Raw genomic sequence first — 22,136 nt, forward strand, 5'->3', positions numbered from 1 at the left:
TTTTTTTGAGACAGAGTCTTGCCCTGTCGCCCAGGCCGGAGTGCAGTGGAGCAATCTCAGCTCACTCCAAGCTCCCCCTCCTGGGGTCACGCCATTCTCCTGCCTCAGCCTCCCGAGTAGCTGGGACTACAGGCGCCCACCACCACGCCTGGCTAATTTTTTGTGTTTTTAGTAGAGACAGTGTTTCCCTGTGTTAGCCAGGATGGTCTCAACCTCCTGACCTTGTGATCGGCCCACCTCGGCCTCCCAGAGTGCTGGGATTACAGGCATGAGCCACCGTTCCCGGCCAGAAAATTCCCAGCATAATTTCTAAAGCTCTGTCAAAAGATAGGCTCTTAGCTCAAACTGGGAATGAACAATGGCATGCAATATAGAATTACTTCTTGATCATTTTAAGTTGTTTATAAATTAGAAGTAAAATAATAAGTCTCCTAAGCAGTGATTTTTATCAGGTACGGTGGCTCACCAGCACCTTAGGAGGCCGAGGAAGGAGGATCTCTTGAGCCCAGGAGTTCAAGACCAGCCTGGGCAGCATAATGAGACACTTTCTTGTCTCCACAAAAAAATTTTAAAAATTATCCAGGTGTGGTGGTACACCTGTAGTCCCACCTATATGGGAGGCTGAGGCAGGAGGATCGCTGGATCCCAGGTCAAGGCCACAGTGTTTGTTCCACTGCACTCCAGCCTGGGCAACAGAGCAGGACGCTGTCTCAAAAAAAAGATTAAAAGAATGATTTCTGGCTGGCGGAGCCCAGATCGTGCCACTGCACTCCAACCTGGGCAACAGACTGAGACTCCACCTCAAAACAAAAACGAGAAAACAACAGAATGTATGCATAAAGTAGCATTTCTTAATTAATTAATGAATTTTTTTTTTTTTTTTTGAGATGGAGTTTTGCTCTTGTTGCCCAGGCTACAGTGCAATGACACGATCTCAGCTCACTGTAACCTCTGCCTCCCAGGTGCAAGTGATTCTCCTGCCTCAGCCTCCTAAATAGCTGGGATTACAGGCATGCACCACCACACTCAGCTAATTTTGTATTTTTATAGAGATGGAGTTTCTCCATGTTTGTCAGGCTGATCTCAAACTCCTGACCTCAGGTGATCCACCTGCCTTGGCCTCCCAAAGTGCTGGGATTACAGGCGCCCGCTACCACACCTGGCCGCATTTCTTAATTTTTTAAGATCATAGTCTTGGCCGGGCGCAGTGGCTCACGCCTGTAATCCCAGCACTTTGGGAGGCCGAGGCGGGCGGATCATAAGGTGGGTGGATAATGAGATCAGGAGATCCAGACCATCTTGGCTAACACTGTGAAACCCCATCTCTACTAAAAATACAAAAAATTAGCCATGTGTGGTGGCTGTAGTCCCAGCTACTCGGGAGGTGGGGCTTGCAGTGAGCAGAGATCAGGCCACTGCACTCCAGCCTAGGCGGCAGAGCGAGACTCCGTCTCAAAAAAAAAAAAAAAATCATAGTCTTGAGATTCCTGGGAACATACAATTTTTTTTTAATAAGTCTTTAAAGGGTTCATGAACTTTTTAAAGACTGTTCACAGGCCGGGTGCGGTAGCTCACGCCTATAATTCCAGCACTTTGAGAGATCAAGGTGAGGTTGGGTGTTTGAGACCAGCCTGACCAACATGGAGAAACCCCGTCTCTACTAAAATCAGCCAGGTGTGGTGGCACGCATCTGTAATCCCAGCTGTTCACAAGGCTGAGGCAGGAGAATCGCTTGAACCCGTGGAGTGTAGGTTGCAGTGAATTGAGGTTGTGCCATTGCACTCTAGCCTGGGCGACAGATCGAGACTCCATCTGAAAAATAAAAACTACATTTGGGTCTGTTCTCAGCGTACATTTACTGACTGTGTGTATGTACAAGGCATTTTATGAACTATTACCCCATAAGAGCACCATGGAATTTTTTGGTGATTACATGTAAACACCATGCATTTTTTGGTGTACATTTTTGTAGTAATAAGTAGTAGATTTTTTCTTAGCTGATAAACATCTTAATTCTAGCCATGATCTGCTTTTCCTTTTTTTCTATAGTGGTCATTTTTCCCTTTAGATCTAAAGTTAGATGTATATGTTAATAAATTGACTTTTAGGTGTTGTGTACAAATTATTTCTGTCTTTAAAATACAAAAGGCTTTAGGAAGATCTTAAATAGAAGCAGTAAAAATGTATATTTCATGAAGCATTCAGTAAAAGCAACATTTTGTCTTTCACTGTGTTAAATAGCACCAGTAACTCCAGATAGTGGTTACTCGTCAGCCCACGCGGAGGCCACCTATGAAGAAGACTGGGAAGTATTTGACCCGTGAGTTGCTTTTTTCTCTCTTTCCTTTTTGGAGCATGGTGAAAGTAGGTTATATATGTGGATTGGTGGCTAAATAGTATATTGCCAAGATATGTGACCTGTAGGTATTGAAACTTTTACTGGGGCTGGGTGCAGTGGCTCATCCCAGCACTTTGAGAGGCCTAGGCAGGCAGATGGTTTGAGCCCTGGAGTTCAAGACCAGCCTGGGCAACATGGCAAAACCTCGTCTGTATAAAAAAATACAAAAACTGGCTGTACACGGTGGCATACACCTGTAGTCCCAGCTATTAAGGAGGGTGAGGTGGGAGGATCACTTGAGCCCAGGAGGCAGAGGTTACAGTGACCTGTGATAGAGTGAGATTGTCTCAAAACAAACAAACAAACAAAACAGCTGTTACTGATTTACAGATAAACTAATTTGTATATTTTCACTTTTATTAGTATCTTTTAAGTTTCGTTTTCTGGGTTAACTGCTTTATAGATTTTAAATGGGCTGAGCTTAGTAATGTTTTATATTTATAAAAGAAAATGTTGAAATTTTCTTAAAATCTGATTTATAGCTATTATTTCATCAAACATGTCCCGCCACTGACAGAAGAACAACTAAATAGGAAACCTGCTCTTCCATTGAAAACAAGAAGCACACCGGAATTCTCCCTAGTTTTAGACTTGGTAAGTATATTATCTGTAGAGGTAGAGAGAATAAAGGGGTGAAATTATTTTTTAGAATCATGCCTATGTTAGCTTTCCCCCTTTTTTGTCGGGATCATGTTTTCCTGAAGGACCAAATATAATTTGGGTCAACTGAATTAACCATATGCAACACCATAAGCCTTTTCGTATTCTTATTTTTGCATATATGTTATATTAATAGTCTCAAAAGCACAATTTCTTATTTTTTTTTTGAGATGAAGTCTCGCTCTGTCGCCCAGACTGGAGTGCAGTGGTGTGATCTTGGCTCACTGCAAGCTCCGCCTCCCGGGTTCACGCCATTCTCCTGCCTCAGCCTCCCGAGTAGCTGGGACTACAGGTGCCTGCCACCATGCCTGGCTAATTTTTTGTTATTTTTAGTAGAGACAGGGTTTCACTGTGTTAGCCAGGATGGTCTCGACCTCCTGACCTCATGGTCCACCCACCTCGGCCTCCCAAAATGTTGGGATTACAGGTGTGAGCCACCACGCGTCGCCCCAATATGATGTCTTGATGTGATTTGAAAGTTTGTATTTTAGGGGCTGGGCGTAGTAGCTCATGCCTGTAATCCTAGAACTTTGGGAATCTGATCTTTGGGCAGATCACTTGAAGCCAGGAGTTTGAGACCAGCCTGACCAACATGGTGAAACACATTCTCTACTAAGAATTCAAAAATTAGCTGGGTGTGGTAATACACACTTGTAATCCGAGCTACTCAGGAGGCTGAGGCACAGGAATCACTAGAACCCAGGAGGCGAAGGTTGCAGTGAGCTGAGATCGTGTCACTACATTCCAGCCTGGGCAACAGAGCAAGATTCTGTCTCAGAGTAAAAAAAAAAAAAAAAAAAAAAAAAGATACTTTAGGGTACCAGAAAAGCTTTGAAAATGATTATCTCCTATCATTTGCTAATGAGATTTAATATATAGTCACATTTCCCCTCTGCATCTGATTTCTTATTAATTTTGCATTTTTAAGATCTGTTACCTTTTTTTTTTTGGAGACAGAGTCTCGCTCTGTAGCCCAGGCTGGAGTGCAGTGGCACAGACTCAGCTCACTGCAACCTCCACCTCCCGGGTTCACGCCATTCTCCTGCCTCAGCCTCAGCCTCACGAGTAGCTGTGACTACAGGTGCCCGCCACCACGCTCAGCTAATTTTTTGTATTTTTAGTAGAGACGGGGTTTCACCGTGTCAGCCAGGATGGTCTCGACCTCCTGACCTCGTGATCCACCCTCCTTGGCCTCCCAAAGTGCTGGGATTACAGGCGTGAGCCACCGCGCCCGGCCATCTGTTTACTTTTTTTAAGGCTAGTAAAATGAAGTAGTGGGATTGGGGAAACAACTACTTTCTTGATATTAGTAAAAAATGTATCTCATGTCATATTGGAAAATATTTTATTATTAAGTATTTGTTACTGGTACCCTGTAATTGGAGATGTGGTTTATTTCTCATAGAAGATTTATCTTAGCCAGGCACAGTGGCTCATGCCTGTAATTCCAGCACTTTGGGAGGCTCCATTCAGCCCAGGAATTCGAGACCAGCCTAGACAACATAGTGAGACCCACGTCTCTACAAAAAATGAATGAACCTGATGGTGAAAGCCTGTATAGTCCCAGCTACTCCAGAGACTGAGACAGGAGGATCCCTTGAGACCGGGAGTTTGAGGCGGCAGTGAGCTACAATTGTGCCACTGCATTGCAGCCTGGGCAACAAAGTGAGATCTCATTTCAATTTTAAAAGGAAGGAAAGAAAATTTATCTAGGTCAGGCACAGTGGCTCACGCTTGTAATCCCAGCACTTTGGGAGGCCAAGGCGGGCAGATACTTGAGTCCAGGAGTTTGAGAACAGCCTGGCCAATATAGTGAAACCCCATCTCCACTAAAAATACAAAAATTAGCCGGGTGTGGTGGTGCGTGCCTCTAATCTTGGGAGGCTGAGGTGGGAGAATAGCTTAATCCCGGGAAGTGGAGGTTGCAGTGAGCCCAGATCGTCTGGTGTTCAGTGAAATTGTATGAAACACAATTTGTGAGATACTAAAATATCTACTTAAAGAAAGATGCTTTATAAAAAGTTGGAGGATGAGGAGTTACATGAACAGAATATATATTTTTAATAATTAGATTCTGCACTTACATTTGCTAATTGTAAACAAGTAACATGCATGTAGGTTTAACTGAAAGTTGGCAACTACAGAACTCAGAGCTTTGCTTCTCAAACTTGAGCATGTGTCAGAATCATCTGAAGGGCTTCTAAAAACAGACATTGTTGCCAGGCACAGTGGCTCACTCCTATAATCCCAGCACTTTGGGAGGCCAAGGAATGTTCCTGAGGTCAGGAGTTCAAGACCAGCCTGACCAACATGGTGAAACCCTGTCTCTACTAAAACTACAATAGTTAGCCAGGCATGATTCCTGGCGCCTGTAATCCCTGCTACTCAGGAGGCTGAGGCAGGAGAATCGTTTGAACCCAGTAGGAGGACGTGACAGTGAGCTGAGATAGGTCCCCTGCACTCTAGTCTGGGCAACAGAGGGAGACTCTGTCTCAAAAAGAAAAGGAAAAAAAAAAAAACAACAACAGATTGCTGGGACCCATCCCCTCCCCTGAGTGTCTGATCATCAGAAGTGAGGTTAACATTTGCATTTCTAACTAGTTCTCAGATAATGTTTATTCTGCTTGCTGGCCCAGGAGCTACACCTGAGAACTAGTGAGTTTACAAACTCCTATCCCAAATTGCTGTGCCACATATAATAATATATTATAAATGTAAAATTCCACACATGAGTGGGCGCTTTAGGTTTTTGGTGATTAAGAATACATAAAATTATCCTTTGAAGTTTCTTTTACTATCTTGTTTCATTCAATATGTTTTTTATTTTAAGGATGAAACACTAGTGCACTGTAGTCTAAATGAGCTAGAAGATGCAGCACTTACTTTTCCAGTCCTTTTCCAAGATGTCATTTATCAGGTAATTAAAATTTTTTTGATGATTTTTGGCCTGATAACATTCTGATAAAAGAAATCTTTTGTATTTTTTTGTGTATGTGACATTAAATGTGTTTTCCTGTAGATGTATAATGGATTTCATCAACATTTTAATGATATATTAACAAAATTAGCATCATGCTAGATATTACATAAAACAACATTAATTTGTTACTCCAAAAATGCTAACTTTCTTACCTTGAGATCTCAGCTAGTTTTGTAATGTGTTTGCCAGCAGGTGGAGGCAGGAGCACTGACATCATAGATCCTCAAGAGGAACTTGCCAGGTTAACTCCTGGTGTTTTGTTTTGTTTTCCAAAATCCAATTAATACAAAGAAAACTCATTCCTTGTTGATCATTTTATTTCCGATAGTAGTAATGTGGTCTGTGAAAATTATACTTTAGTACATCTCTTTTATAATTAATCTCAGAATTCCAGGACACTTTTCTAGTTATTCTTTTACTTAAGGCCTTTCAGTTTAAGCATTTCTGTCTCATCTGTGCTGATGGACAGGTAACAGTGCAAAATACAAATATCATTAACATTTCACTGTGGATTATGTGTGCTGGCCATAGTTTTTACTTTAAGGTTTTCCCATTATTATAAGATTGAGTTAATAATATAAGTGAATACACTTTGAAAATTGCAAAGTGCCTTTTTGTTTTGGAGGTTGTTATTTAACTAACATTATTGGCATTATATAATAGTTGTTGAAAGATTGGGGATTGAAGTTTGTTGTCTGTCAAGAGGGAGCCAGCCTAAAGATTAACTTAGTACAGTCACAGAGCATTTGCCATGTGGATGATGAAAAGGTGTTTGGTTGTTTATGTGCTCTTAAAGGCAGTTAGAATGTGGTTATAGTTTTCTTGGCAGATAATAGTTTATGTCTCACAGAAACCATGAAATTTAAGAGTTAAATAGAATTTTGTAGTTCATGGCTACTTTAACCTACTTTGTCTAGTAATGAGTTGTAAGAGGATTTATTTTAGTTGTCAGTTCTAGTTTTAACCTAGGGTAGGTATTGTAGCTATGGCAATAAATATTTGAATACTGAATTCACTTTTTATGTAAGCTGATTTTAGTCCTGATATATAATCAGAGGGTAAGCAAAATACACATAAAATTAAAAGATTTAAAGAAAAGATTTTTCTGTTCCCTTTCAAAACTGATTATTGTTTGGTTTAAGACAAGTATTTTTCTTAAGACATTTTCTGTCTAATTGGTTGTTCTTGTTTAGTGGACTTTAAGGACAGGAGTCCTTGTGGCAGATATAACTAGTGTAGTGATATCATAGTTTTCTCTTTTAAGCTTGATAACCTTGTTGGGATTTTTCTTTGTTTTTTGGTTTTGGGTTTTTTTTCATGATTGCATTTGAAAAAATGGCTTTAAGGCTTTGAATTTGGAAAGGAAAGCTATTAATTGAAAATATAGATAAATAATGATTTTGGAGATGACTTCTTAAGCTTCTATTTGAATTGAAATTTATTTCTTACAGATTGGTTGGTCTGTTTATGTAATTTTTAGTAGTGAAATAAGAAACTTAAGTAGGTAAATTTGATTCTTCCCTTTTATGAGCATTTCTCTTCAGTATGATCATAAAATTGATTTTTTTCTTACTGCTTCTACCATTTCTGCTTTAACTCTCTTTTTAAAGTTCTTATTATTTCATGTGGATCTGGATAGTTGTCTTATTTTGAATAAAAAGCTTCTAGCAGCATATATGGCTAATTCAAAACTATATATGTACTGCATCTACCTCTGTGGAATTCAAAGAACTCTTTTTCTTATATATTATGAATTACACTTGCTGAAACTGAAAAATAAATGATTTAGCCTAAATTACAGCGCAGAGCAGGTAGTTTGAACCTTATAAGCTATAGAGATGATTGCATTTTAATACGATTTAGTTACCGTATCACAGAGTTTAGTTACTTTTCAGTAAATTTTTTAGGATATCCGTAGTTAATATTGCGTACATTCCCTTGGATTTCTTGTTTTGGCATAGCCATTCTGTCTTTTTAAAAAATAAATGAAGAAATCTTTGGGTTAGGGTTCCCCCAGTTTTCAGACCAGCAAGCTCCCTTTAAACAGGGAATGATGTCTTTTAAACTTTCAGTGGTGTTGTCTCCATCTACTGGCAAAGAAGAAATATACACAAGGGTCTGAGATGATCTAAGAGATTTTGGAGAAACCACATTATTAGGTAAGATGTAACTTAAATATTTAACCACTATACTATGATGTGGCCCACTTAAAGGTAGAAATCTGTAAAGTACTGCATATACTCTTATTTTTTTTAAAAAATGTATTGAGGTGAAATTTACATGACAAAATTAGCTATTTTTAAATGAACAGTTCCATAGCGTGTATCTGTATATTCTTGAATGTTAGTTTTATAGCATTTACATACATATGTATATATATTCTATATGTAAAGATCAGATTATTCATCTGAAAGCCAGATGGAGTGTCCTCTTAGGACTTATTTTACGTTTTTTTTCTTCCTGTGGTAAATTTGTTATGTTTGACCTATAACTAATTTTAATTCTACATGTTATTTCTGTTTCATTTCAAAATAATTTAAAGTAATTGTATTATATGTTTTAATAATTGTCTATATCAGGGGTTGGCAACCTTTTTCTATAAAGTAAATATTTTAGGTTTTGTGGTCCCTGTCATGACTGCTTTTTCTGCTATTGCAGCATGAAAGTAGCCATGGACAATACATAAATGAAAAAGCATGGCTGTGTCCCAGTACAACTTTGTGTACAAAAATCAGTGGCAGGTTGCATGTGGCCAACTGGCCATAGTTTGCTGATTCCTGTTCTAATAATTATGAGAGTATATACAGTAAATTTACATATTCAAATTGTAAGTAATCAAATGTTCATCAAAATTCTTGTAAATGTATGTAGAAAATTTAAATTAGATCCACAGTAATCTGGTTGTGGGTCTTTAAAGTTTTTTTAAAATCAAAGTTTGAGGGAAATTTGAGGTGGCCACTACTCACATTTAAAGATTGCCTGACTTAATGACACATACTCTTCTTCTGGTTGATACGTAGGAATAAACTTGGTTAATGCAAGTCTTAGAATTTGTAAGCAGCTAGATTATTCTAAAGTAGTACCTTGAGGTGTAATTTGAATTTCATTTCTCTAGGGGATTTAAAAAACAAACCTGAAAGATCTATCTCAAATTAAAATTTGATGTATGTTACTACTGACACTATGTGGAGTAGACAGATTGTAGTTTCTATATGGAGAAAAGCCATTTGAAAGGAGAACCTACTTTTAAACGTGAGGAAATGGCACTCATATAGGCAAAATTATAGGCTTTTGTTTGAAAGGGTCTATTTTCTTGTTTTTTTTTTACATTGTTTTATAATCAGTTATTAAGAAAACATGTATTCATAAAATGGTACAAATGCATTTGATATCTGGAAAAACAAGTGCATGATCACTTTTATTGCACATGTTTAATTTTTATATTTAGCCTATATTGGCACATTGTCAGGAAATCCATCTCGTGGTGTTACTCAGTTAAGAGGTCTCCACTGTATTTAGTTTCTGTTCCTGCAGATCCACCAATTCAAGACTCTAGGTCATCTCACTCCCTCTTCCATCCCGAAGATGACTTCTATCCACAAGCAGGACTGAATCAAAAGACATTTTTCACTTAGCTCTTGAGCTGAACCACCTCCTCAATGACCTTCCTCTGTCTCCATCAAGAACTGGAGCTCAGTTTTTTGAAGATGTAATAGAACTACTCAGCCCAAGTGTGGCTGATTGAAGACAAAAAGAAGATACCTCATATGTTTCACCACAGTGCAGCCAAACGTAACTGTGTTGTCCAACTCCTCATTCTGTAAAGCTTGGCAGGGGCATCTGATTTTTGACTCTGTTCACCATAAGACTTTAGCCAGTCAGTGGCTTTCTGAAGATCAGTAAAATCAACAAACTTTGGGTCAGCTGTCCAGAAATCAGATTGTGGTAAGCACTCAAGGACAGATAGGATCCCTGTAGGGAGCTACTTGTAAAAGATGCTTTGTTTTATTAGTAGAGGTTGCTTTTATGGGAAGAGTTGGGGGAAGAGGTGGATGGGGAAGGCCACGGTTAGCAAAGCTTACCCGCGTCCCCATTCTTTCAGTTTTCTTGGGAATCTTACAGCTTAGGATAATTTTCATACCACAGAACAAGAGAAGTAGGGCCAGGTGCAGTGGCTCACTCCTATAATCCCAGCACTTTGGGAGGTCGAGATGGACAGATCACCTGAGGTCAGGAGTTCAGGATCAGCCTGGCCAACATGGCAAGACCCCATCTCCACAAAATAAAACAAAAATTAGCTGGGCATGGTGGCAGGCGCCTATAATCCCAGCTACTAGGGAGACCGAGGCAGGAGAATCAATTGAAACCAGGAGGTGGAGGTTGCAGTGAGCCGAGACCACGCCACTGCACTCCAGCCTGGGCGACAAAGTGAGTCTCCATCTCAAAAAGAAAAGAAAGAACAAGAGAAGTAGAGGGTCACTTGCTTCTGTCTCCTCTTTACAGTCTTTTCTAGAAAGAAACCAATCATTTAAATTTATAATTTTGTAGTAAATACCTAATTTTTTTCTCAAGTTCTGATTTAAATTGATACTAACCAGCATGCACTTTGTTCTTGAGATTGATAAACCATATTTTTGTTCTACAAAAGTAGCATGTATATTTGTGTCTTTAAAAAAACAACATTTGAGGCCAAGGGCAGTGGCTTGCTTGTAATCCCTGCACTGGAAGGCTGAGGTGAGAGAAATGCTTGAGCCTGGGAGTTCAAGACTGGCCTGGGCAAGATAGTGTGAGATCCTGTCCCTACAAAAAATACCAAAAAATTAGCCGGGCATGGTGGGGGAGCGCCTATAGTCCCAGGAGGATTGCTTGAGCCAGGACACTGAGAAATCAAACATTTCAGGGTCATAATTACATAGCATGGAGGATGAAACCAATATTTTAGCTTGTAGGGAATAATAATTCAATAATTAATTGTAGATGAATATTAAAAATACTACTTTAGAATAACTTTAAAGTCACTTTCCCATCCTTATTAGTAAGTGTAGTTATTGGTACTAATTTTTTCATTATTAATTGACTAAAAAAGGAGAAGATACAAATGAAACCAATAGTTCTCTACTTCTCAAAATGTGAAAATGTGAAAAAATGTATTTCATGGGGATTCTTTGTCTAAAATGTATATTTTAAAATTAGGAGCAATTCATTAAAATGCAGGCTGGGTGTGATGGCTCATGCCTGTGATGATAGCACTTTGGGAGCCCTAGGTGGGTGGATGGCTTGGGCTCAGGAGTTCAAGACCAGCCTGGGCAATGTAGTGAGACCTTGTCTCTACAAAAAAATGCAAAAATAGGTGGCACACACCTCTAGTCCCTTTGGAAGCTGGGAAGATCACCTGAACCCCGGAAGCTTCAGGCCCTAGTGAGCTGTGATCACACCACTGCACTCCACCCTGGGTGACAGAGAGCCTGTCTCAAAAAAAAAAAAAAGGAGAAAAAACATACGGGCCAGCAGCCGTGGTGGCTCACACCTGTAATCCCAGCACTTTAGGAGGCTGAGACAGGTGGATCACCTGAGGTCAGAGAGTTCGAGACCAGCCTAAACAACATGGTGAAGCCCTGTCTTTACTAAAAATACAAAAAATTAGCTGGGCGTGGTGGCAGGCATCTGTAGTCCCAGCTACTAGGGAGGCTGAGGCAGGAGAATTGCTTGAACCCAGGAGGCAGAGGTTGCAGTGAGCCGAGATCGCACCATTACACTCCAGCCTGGGCAACAGAGCGAGACTCTGTCTCCAAAAAAAAAAAAAAGAAGAAGAAAAGAAAAGAAAACATACTATGTGGAAAGTCTTATTTAATGGCTATAAATTTAGAAGATGTGACAGTTGATTACATTAAATTGGAGGCTTCATTTCCTTTGAACTTCAGAGTTTGAGTTTAAAGGTAACATTTTTGTTTTACTAAAATGGCCATTGTTTTGACTAAACTTTTATTAATGTAAATACATCAGTTTTTTTATATATGCAAATTTATGTACATACACTATATTGGCAGATTTTTCCCTGATGAAAATTATGCTTCAGTGGTACCTTTTTTTTTGTTTTGTTTTGTTTTGTTTTGTTTTTTTTGAGACAGAGTCTCAATCTGTTGTCCAGGCTGGAGTGCAATGGCACTCTCTTGGCTCACCACAGTCTCCGCCTCCCAGGTTCAAGAAATTCTCCTGCCTCAGCCTTCTGAGTAGCTAGGATTATAGGCACGTGCTACTGCGGCTGGCTAATTTTTGTATTTTCAGTAGAGATGGGGTTTCACCATGTTGGCCAGGCTAGTCACCTCAAGTGATCTGCCGACCTCAGCCTCCCAAAGTATTGGGATTACAGGCATGAGCTACCATGCCCAGCCCCATTGGTAACTTTTAATATAAATCTCCTATATGAATACATTAAGCTTCATTTTATCCTACTTCGACTTTTTTTTTTTTTGGAGGCATGGTGTCGCTGTGTTGCCCAGGCTGGAGTGCATTGATGCAGTCTTGGCTCACTATAGCCTCTATCTTCCAGGCTCAAACCATCCTCTCACCTCAGCGTCCCAAGTGTTAGCTGGGACTACAGAAATGTGCCACCACGCCCTTTTTTGTACTTCTTGTAGAGATGGGGTTTCTCTGTGTTGCCCAGACTGGTCTCAAACTCCTGGGCTCAAGCAATCCACCCATCTCAGACTCCCAAAATCCTGAGATTACAGGTGTGAGCCACCATGCCCTGCCTGTACTTTTCAAAAAATTTCTTTTCAGGTTGATTTCTGTTTAATAGAGTAAGGGTTTGCAGGAACTTTTTTTTTTTTTTTTTTTTTTTTTTTTTTTGTAAATTAGACATGAGTCTTGCTGCTCTGTCGCCCAGGCTACAGTGCAGTGGCGCCATTTCAGCTCACTGCAACCTCCACTTCCTGGGTTCAAGCAATTATTCTGCCTCAGCCTCCCAAGTAGCTGGGATTACCGGCATGCGCCACCACGCCCGGCTAATTTTTGTATTTTTAGTAGAGACAGGGTTTCACCTTGTTGGCCAGGCTAGTCACGAACTCCTGACCTCAACAGATCCGCCTAGCTCGGCCTCTCAAAGTGCTGGGATTATAGGTGTGAGCCACTGCACCCAGCCGCAGAACCTTTTAATTTAGGGATTTTTGTTGTTTTGTTTTTATTTTTATTGGTTTTAGTGTTTACCTATTCATCCCAGATTTATCTACCTACAAATACTACCCCCAGCATCTATCTGCCTCTTATTGGAATTTTGTGAAGCAAAAGATAACTGCTATAAAATCACTCTGAGTTATGAAATTGAGATCACCCTAGGGCCTACCTGAGCAACCCTCTTTCCTTGGAGAAGGTCTGGGTTTTATCTTTAAACTCTGGTATTGATGCCAAGAAAATATGAACTAAGTTAAGCAGTTTACTGAAACAGTTTGTTATTTCCCTCTTCCAAAAGTATCGATTGTGACTGTAGGGCTTTCTCTTTGGAATTGAGGTTGCCCAGTTCTGCCCAATAGAATCATACTCACTCCAGGTCTTATTGTGATTGATTACTTTTAAACAATGAGATAGATAATAATAGCTAATAGCTATTGGCACTTTGAATGTACCAGACACTGTTCTAGGTACTTTACATGTATTAAGTTATTTAAGCTTCACAATAACCTTATGATGTAGATATTGTTGTTATATCCTTTATTTTATAGATAGGGAAACTGAGGTGTACAGAAGAGTTAAAAAATTGGTACAGCCACTTGTACATTTGTGGTATCTACTGATGGTAAGATTTTTTCAGTTAATGGTAGCATCTCATTCTCTTTTTTGTTGTTGTTGTTGTTGTTTTGAGACAGGGTCTCATTCTGCCACCCAGGCTGGAGTGCAGTGACATGATCGCAGCTCACTGCAGCCTCGACCTCCTGGGTTCAAGCAATTCTCCTACCCCCTGAGTAGCTAGGACTACAGGCGAGTTCCACCATGCCTGGCTGATTTTTATATTTTTTTGTAGAGACAGGGTTTCGCCATGTTGCCCAGACTGGTCTCAAAACTACCTGGGCTCAAGTCATCTGCTCACCTCGGCCTCCCAGAATGCCCTAGCATTTTGGGATTATAGGCATTGAGCCACCACACCTGGCTGCATCTCATTCTTTATATTCCCCAACTTTGTTGGTTTTTTACTGTTTTAATTCTTCTTGCTTCATTAAATAAGAAATAGCACCGACCAGTCATCTTTTTGATTAAGGGAAAACAGATGTCATACTCTTAAGTGGGTGATTCCTTGGATTCATCATTTTTTAAAACCTATTGCTACAATGGAATTGGAAGGATATCATGGAAAAAGTATCAAAGATGTTTCTTTTTGAAAGTTATGGTCTGCTGGGTGCTGTGGCTTACCCCTGTAATCCCAGCACTTTGGGAGGCTGAGGCGGGTGGATCACGAGGTCAGGAGTTCAAGACCAGCATGGCCAAGATAGTGAAACCCCATCTCTACTAAAAATACAAAAAAATTAGCCAGGCGTGGTGTTGGACCCCTGTAAGCCCAGCTATTTGGGAGGCTGAGGCAGAGAATTGCTTGAACCCAGGAGGTGGAGGTTTCAGTGAGCTGAGATTGCGCCACTGCACTCCAGCCTGGGTGACAGAGTGAGACTCTGTCTCAAAAAACAAATAAAGTTATGGTCGTATTATCTGGGCCTAAAAATCATTTAGAAGTATTTTTCCTAAAAGACTCATGTAAGGTAATTTTTGGGGGGAGTCATACTATCAAAATTATCTATGATATTAGATTAAGGTTTAATAAGCATTACTAAGGATATAAGAAATTACTAAGTATATAACTTGAAATTATATAATTAGACATGAGTTTTGTTTTAGACAGACTTTACCACACAATATCTAGAACCAGTTTATAAGTGGATTGTCATTGTAATGACTGCCTTTTTTATTTTTTTTTTATTTATTTATTTTTTTGAGACGGAGTCTTCCTTGATCACCCAGGCTGGAGTGCAGTGGTGTAATCTCAGCTCAGTGCAACCTCCGCCTTCCCTGTTCCAGTGATTCTCCCACTTCAGCCTTTCAAGTAGCTGGGACTACAGGTGTACACCACCATGCCCAGCTAATTTTTTGTATTTTTAGTAGAGATGGGGTTTTCACCATGTTGGCCAGGCTGGTCTTGAACTCCTGACCTCTGGTGATCCCCCTGCCTTGGCCTCTCAAAGTGCTGGGATTACAGGCGTGACCTGCCACACCCAGCCAATGACTACTTTTTTTAAAATCCAGCTATGTTAACTATTAATAGCCTTTCATTACTATCTATATACAATTTTTATCTTAATACTAAAAAATACAGACCATCAGGTATTATTCATATCAAGTAGTATTAGTGTAGTGGGTTTTTTAAAATTATATATATGGCTGGGCGTGGTGGCTCACACCTGTAATCCCAGCACTTTGGGAGGCCAAGGCAGGCAGATCACGAGGTCAGGAATGACCATCCTGGCCAACATGGCAAAATCCCATCTCCACTGAAAATACAAAAATTAGCCAGTTGTGGTGACACACGCCTATAGCCCCAGCTACTTGGGAGGCTGAGGCAGGAGAATCACTTAAACCTGGAAGACTGAGGCAGGAGAATCACTTGAACCTGGGAGGCAGAGGTTGCAGTGAGCCGAGACCACACCATTGCATTCCAGCCTGGGCAACAGAGTGAGACTCCATTAAAAAAAAATATATATATATATATACACACACACACACACACACACACACACATATATATATATATTCATGTTCTGTGTAAAATGTAAATTGTGCTAAAATCACTTCACAACACTTTTTTTTTTTTTTTGAGACAGAGTCTTACTCTGTTGCCCAGGCTGGAGTGCAGTGGCGCATCTTAGCTCACTGCAACCTCTGTCTCCTGGGTTCAAGCAATTCTCCTGTCTCAGCCTCCCCAGTAGCTGGGACTACAGGTGCACGCCACCACGTCCGGCTAATTTTTGTACATTTAGTAGTATATTTAGTAGAGGCAGGGTTTCAACACGTTGTGGTGAGGCTGGTCTCAAACTCCTGACCTCAGGTGATCCACTTGCCTCAGCCTCCCAAAGTGCTGAGATTACAAGCGCGAGCCACCATGCCTGGCACTACAACACCCTTTTACAGATATTCTGATAGATGTTCATTTTTTAAAGTTTTACATAATGAACATGTTCGTAAATCTGTATCTTCAAGTAGTAATCTTGAATAGTTTTTTAATATAATTATTTCTTATGACATCTGGCATTATTTTTTAACTTTTGACATTTTTCACAATATATTTGGTTTACTGAAAAAATATTAAAATTATTTGTACTGTAAATAAAGTAATTATCAATTTGAAGAAACATGTATACTAGACTGAAGCTTTTGGCCTTTGGGAGATTACATAATTTTGAAGAGTTGCAAGTTTTAAGAAGGTAAAAGTTTTAAGAAGGAAAGGTGTGGATTCAGGAAATGTAGAAAATGGGAAGTAGGCAGCTCAGGAAGGGAATCTTTGTATGAGAGTAAAATTAGAAGAAAAATGGAGCTAATGCTATTTGTGGAATAGATTTTGAAGCATTCGGGGGCATGTCTATGTGTGCATCTGTCTGTTCTTGTATCTCTGACCTAACACAATAAAGTAATGGTAGTCTCAAGAGTTAAACTCATTGTATTATATGTACCTGACAGATGTTCTTTATTTGTTCTTACCAGACAGTACGTAGTGCTTCTTGACTTGTATATCTCTGTTCACACTTATCTATATCCAGATGACTTAGATGCTGCTGGCTTTATATCTCATCTCTACTACTGTTTCTGAGATTTTGCCTTTTCATCACATGGCACAACCCCATGTGGCCCTAACTCCAGTCCAGTACCTTTCTATGTTTCTTCCCACTTTCCTTCCTGCTAACCACCTCATTCTCTGCCTGTGTCTTTTAATACTGAAACACCTTCTTGTTCACATGGTGAATCTGTTCTGAGGATAGGAACTATTACTTTCAACAATTATTCTTTCTATTCTCATAGTAAAGAAATACGCTAGCAACATGTTCCTTTATCTTCAGTGCCACCTTTTATCCCCAGTAAACAAACACATTTTAAAAGCAATGTCAAATTTTAAGATGCATGTTATATTTAAGTAGAGTTAAAGTAGTAGTATGCACAATGAAGCTATAGCTTTGACCTAATCTGGAAGTCACTGTATGAGAAGTTGGAAAATGTCACCTTTGAACAATGTTCCACTTACTGTGGTTGGAAAATATTGTTAACTAGACGTATTCTTGTGCAGTGGAATTGTGTTGTGTTCAGAGGGAATAAATCTCAAAGAGGCCCTGCTTATCTTAGTTTACTGCAGGTTGAATATCCCTAATTCAAAAAATGTGAAATCTGAAATGCCTCAAAATCTGAAATTTATCATCAAGCGTGATGGCTCACGTCTGTAATACGGGCACCCTGGGAGACTGAGGCGGGCAGATCACCTGAGTTCGAGAGTTCGAGACCAGCCTGGCCAACACAGTGAAAACCATCTCTATTAAAAATACAAAAATTAGCCGGATGTGGTGGCACACGCCTATAACCCCAGCTACTGGGGAGGCTTAGGCATGAGAATTGCTTGAACCGGGGAGGCAGAGGTTGTAGTAAGCCAAGATCATGTTACTGCACTCCAGCCTGGGCAGCAGAATGAGATGGTATCACCAAAAAAAAAAAAATCTGCAACTTAGGTGTGATCAGTCATACCTATAATCCCAGCACTTTGGGAGGCCAAGGCAATATTGCTTGAGCCTAAGAGTTTGAGACCAGCCTGGACAACGTAGTGAGATACTGAGAGCCCATCTCTACCAAAAGAAAAATTGTTTAAAGCCAGGCATGGTGTTACACACCTGTCATCCCAGCTACATGGAAGGCTGAGGCGGGAGGATCACTTCAGCCCAGGAAGTTGAGGCTGCAGTGGCCCTGTTTACACCACTGCACTCCAACCTGGACAACAGAGTGAAACCTTGTCTTAAAAAGAAAAAAAGCCTGAAACTTTTTGAGCACTGACATGACGTTCAAAAGAAATGCTCATTGGATCATTTTGCATTTTCAGATAAGGGACACTCAACCTGTATATGGAGCAAGTGATAATAGGGATATTGAAAATAAAACATCTTTATATATATGAAAAAATGAAATATTTTTGGTTACTAACTGACTGTGAGTGATGAACACCGGCAACAAGTAAAAGGTTCTGATAGTTTATAGTTTATCATCTACCTTGAGATGGAATTCAGAAAAAGTATTGACAGAATAGATGGGTTTTTCTTAACCATCACAAATCTATTTTGAAAAGACTCATTTGAATAAAATGATTTTGTTAGTAAAATAATATATATATAAATCTGTCATTATTTGGCCTACCAAAGAAATAAGGTGTTTGTGGTTTTCAATCAAGGCTACAAACTACACCAAATGTTTCAGGATGAGAATGTTAAAATTGATTAGAAGAGCAACTATAGTTAAAATTTTTAGACCCCATCCTAAATGATGGTGATTGGATGCTGAGGATTTGTTTCTTTTCTTCTGCTTTGAGGAGGGGTGTGTGGTTTACTTTGTTTTTGATTAGTCAAGACTGATAGGATTAGGTTGGGCGGAGTGTAATGGGATTACATGCCTGTAATCCCAGCACTTTGGGAGGCAGGCAGATCACTTGAGGTTAGGAGTTTGAGACTAGCCTGGACAACGTGGTGAAACCCCATCTCTACTAAAAATACAAAAATTAGCCGGGCGTGGTGGCGCATACCTGTAATCCCAGCTGCTCCAGAGGCTGAGGTAGGAGAATTGATTGAACCTTGGAGGTGGAGGTTGCAGTGAGCCGAGATGGCGCCACCACATTCCAACCTGGGGGAAAGAGCAAGACTCCTCAAAAAAAAAGAAAAAGACTAATAGGATTAAAAACAAGTAAACCTTTATCTAACCCAGAGAAGGGGACACAGTGATATTATTAGCATAGTAATGATCATTCAAAATTTGTCTTCTGGCCTGGCTTGGTGGCTCATGCCTGTAATCTCAGCACTTTGGGAGGCCAAGGCGGGCAGATCACCTGAGGTCAGGAGTTTGAGATCAGCCTGCCCAACATGGCAAAACCCCATCTCTACAAAAAGTTAGCCAGTTGTGGTGGTGGATGCCTGTAATCCCATCCCCTACTTGGGAGGCTGAGGCAGGAGAATCACTTGAACCCAGGAGGCGGAGGTTGCAGTGAGCCGAGATCGATCGCACCACTACACTCCAGCCTGGGCCACAAGAGTGAAACTCCGTCTCAAACAAACAAACAAAATTTATCTCCTATAAGTGCTCAGTTCTTAAGGAAATTCTCTATTTTGCCTTAAAATATTCCCAGAACTAGATTTTTGTCATGGGGGCATTTTTGTGTGCATATACATGGATGCCAGAATTGAAACTCCACTAAGCCTAGATTTGAATTTGTTGCTACCACAAAGTGTTTTGTTTGCTTTTAATCTGAATCTGTGAATCTAGTTCAATAAATACTTGTTATTTGTGGTATCTGAAATTATAATAGTCACCTTTGAATGAAGTACAGTATTTTTCTTTCTGTAAAATTTTGTAACAAAATGAATACAATTTAGAGGAGTCAGAATGTAAATAGTTTTAATGGATGCTCATGGCTTTTTTGAATATTAGATTATAGGAGCTATATTAAATGTAGGCAAAGAGAGACACGGAAATAATAAAATAATGTATGTAAAGCAGCTCTGTGGGTACTGTAGTCTTTTCTGATACCAGTAGGTTTTGAGAACTGTTGTGTTTGACTATTAGAATTTTAATCTCAAGTAACCAATAGTGCTAATTTAGATGTCACATCTGAATCATTAAATGTAGAATAGCAAGATTGATTTCTGAAAAATTGAGGTTATTTAAACCCACCAATCCAGACGTTTCCTTTTGAATATTATTTACTTTGGTATAAATATAAAATAGAGATATTTTTAGCAGGTGGTTGTTTGAAGGAATTCTGAGTAATTATTGAGGAAGGTCATTGAGACAGGTCAGCTAGAGGTGGACACAATTGGATGGATTCTACCTGGCTGGAAGATGGAGCTTACTGGTGGATCAAAATCTCAGAGGGAAACTTTCCATTTTTAGCTTAAATGTTTATTAAAATTACATTCCAGTGAAGTACTGTATGCTGCTATTTTATTAGTAAAAATGAACTGATCATCAGTGATTACTATTATCCCACCAAAGAGATTGTTTTAAGTGATCGCTTGTATGTGAAATATATTTGGTTTGAGTGGTACTTAGTTAATATTTCTATACTTTAAAACATGAACTTTTTAATTATAATCAAAGTTAGAATACAGCACATCTTAAAAAGAAGTGGTTTCCCATTGTATGTTTATTTGCTGAAATCTATCTTTGTATTTCCTCAGGTTTATGTGAGATTAAGACCATTTTTCAGGGAATTCCTGGAACGAATGTCTCAGATGTATGAGGTAAACATGCTTAAGCTAATTACCTATGTATTTTTATTTTATTCAATATAGTACCCATATTTAGACCATGTATAATGATTACTTCTTTTCCCCTGAATTTATAGATCATTCTTTTTACTGCTTCTAAGAAGGTGTATGCAGACAAGTTACTGAACATACTAGACCCTAAAAAGCAACTGGTCAGGTAAATTTAATTAAGAAATAGTGGAAATGTCTGTCACACTGATCTATGAAATTACTGATTCTATTTCATTTTAATGGCCATTTTCAGTTGGCTGCATATGTGTTGAATGGTGAATATAAATGAATTTTTTAAGCCCCTAAACTCTTTAAAAGAGTTCCTAATGATGGAACTCCAGACAGACGTTCTTTAAAGGATACAAAGATCCAGTGCCTTTATTCACTGTGACATCTATATCCTCATTTCTTTCGGGACTGGGGGAGACAGGGGTTTGGGGGGTTGTGTAGAATTTTTCCACATTGTGCATGATGTTTCATCTCCATACGGCTCTGAGATAATGCATGTTAATTTTACTTTTTAATGGCATAGAGAAATAAAATTTATTTTTTAGCAGAAAGGATCAAATTAAGCTCTTGCTTTTTTTGAAAGCAAATTTATCTTCCATGGAAAGAAAATGTTACATGACTCTGATTCGAAATTACAATGGGCTTAGTCACTCAGGTTATCCTGACTGGACTTAATTCCTTGTGTGTGCCCTGAGCCAGCAGATGCAGTGTGTTCCTGGTTAGTGGGAGTGCCGTGGTGATTTTAAAACATTATGATAATTAGTTCCATTATTTTGTCAGCTGAAGTGAGATAGTAAGACTGCAGCAGTCTTGCTGTATCCTTTAAGATGAGGAGTTAATCTTTGAGTTTTTGACCAATAGCTGAGAGAGATGACACAAAAGGCTCATAAAAGCTTTAATAGGGCCAGGAGCAGTGGCTCACGCCTGTAATCCCAGCACTTTGGGAAGCCGAGTCCAGCTGATCACCTGAGGTCAGGAGCTTGAGGCCAGCCTGATCAACATGGAGAAACCCCTTCTCTACTAAAATTATAAAATTAGGTGGGCGTGGTGATGCATGCCTGTAATCCCAGCCACCTGGTAGGCGGAGGTTGCGAGATCGTGCCATTGCACTCCAGCCTGGGCAACAAGAGCAGAACTCTGTCTCAAAAAAAAAAAAACTTTAATAAGCTGGCTTCTTTCCTTCCTTCCCTTCCTTCCTTCTTCTCCTTCCTCCTTCCTTCCTTCCTTCCCTCCTTCCTTCCTTCCCTTCCTTCCTTCCTTCTTCCTTCCTTCCTTTCTCCCTCCCTCCCTCCCTCCCTCCCTCACCTCCCTCCCTCCTTCCCTTCCTTCCTTCCTTCCCTTTCTTTTCTCTCTCTCCCTCTCTTTTCTTTTTTGAGGCAATTCTCACTCTGTTACCTAGGCTGGAGTGCAGTTTGCGATCTCTGTCTTCTGAGTTTAAGAGATTCTCCTGCCTCAGCCTCTCAAGTAACTGGGACTATGTGCATGCTAGCACACCTGGCTAATTTTTTGTGTTTTTGGTAAAGATGGGGTTTCATCCATGTTGGCCAGGCTGGTC

The 22,136-nt window shown here is 39.7% G+C and overlaps 1 protein-coding gene across 1 annotated transcript in view; it reads left to right on the forward strand.

Moving 5' to 3' along the window:
* CTDSPL2 (CTD small phosphatase like 2) overlaps positions 1-22,136 on the forward strand; it is a 109,278-nt gene that overhangs the window by 78,759 nt on the left and 8,383 nt on the right. Inside the window, 5 exon segments of the mRNA XM_017861047.1 lie at positions 2,242-2,320; positions 2,881-2,992; positions 5,889-5,975; positions 20,492-20,554; positions 20,659-20,738. Coding sequence (XP_017716536.1) covers positions 2,242-2,320; positions 2,881-2,992; positions 5,889-5,975; positions 20,492-20,554; positions 20,659-20,738 — 421 coding nt within the window.

Source organism: Rhinopithecus bieti, unplaced genomic scaffold, assembly GCF_001698545.2.
Source record: "Rhinopithecus bieti isolate Rb0 unplaced genomic scaffold, ASM169854v2 scaffold_55715, whole genome shotgun sequence".
In the NCBI taxonomy this organism is placed as follows: Eukaryota; Metazoa; Chordata; class Mammalia; order Primates; family Cercopithecidae; genus Rhinopithecus; species Rhinopithecus bieti.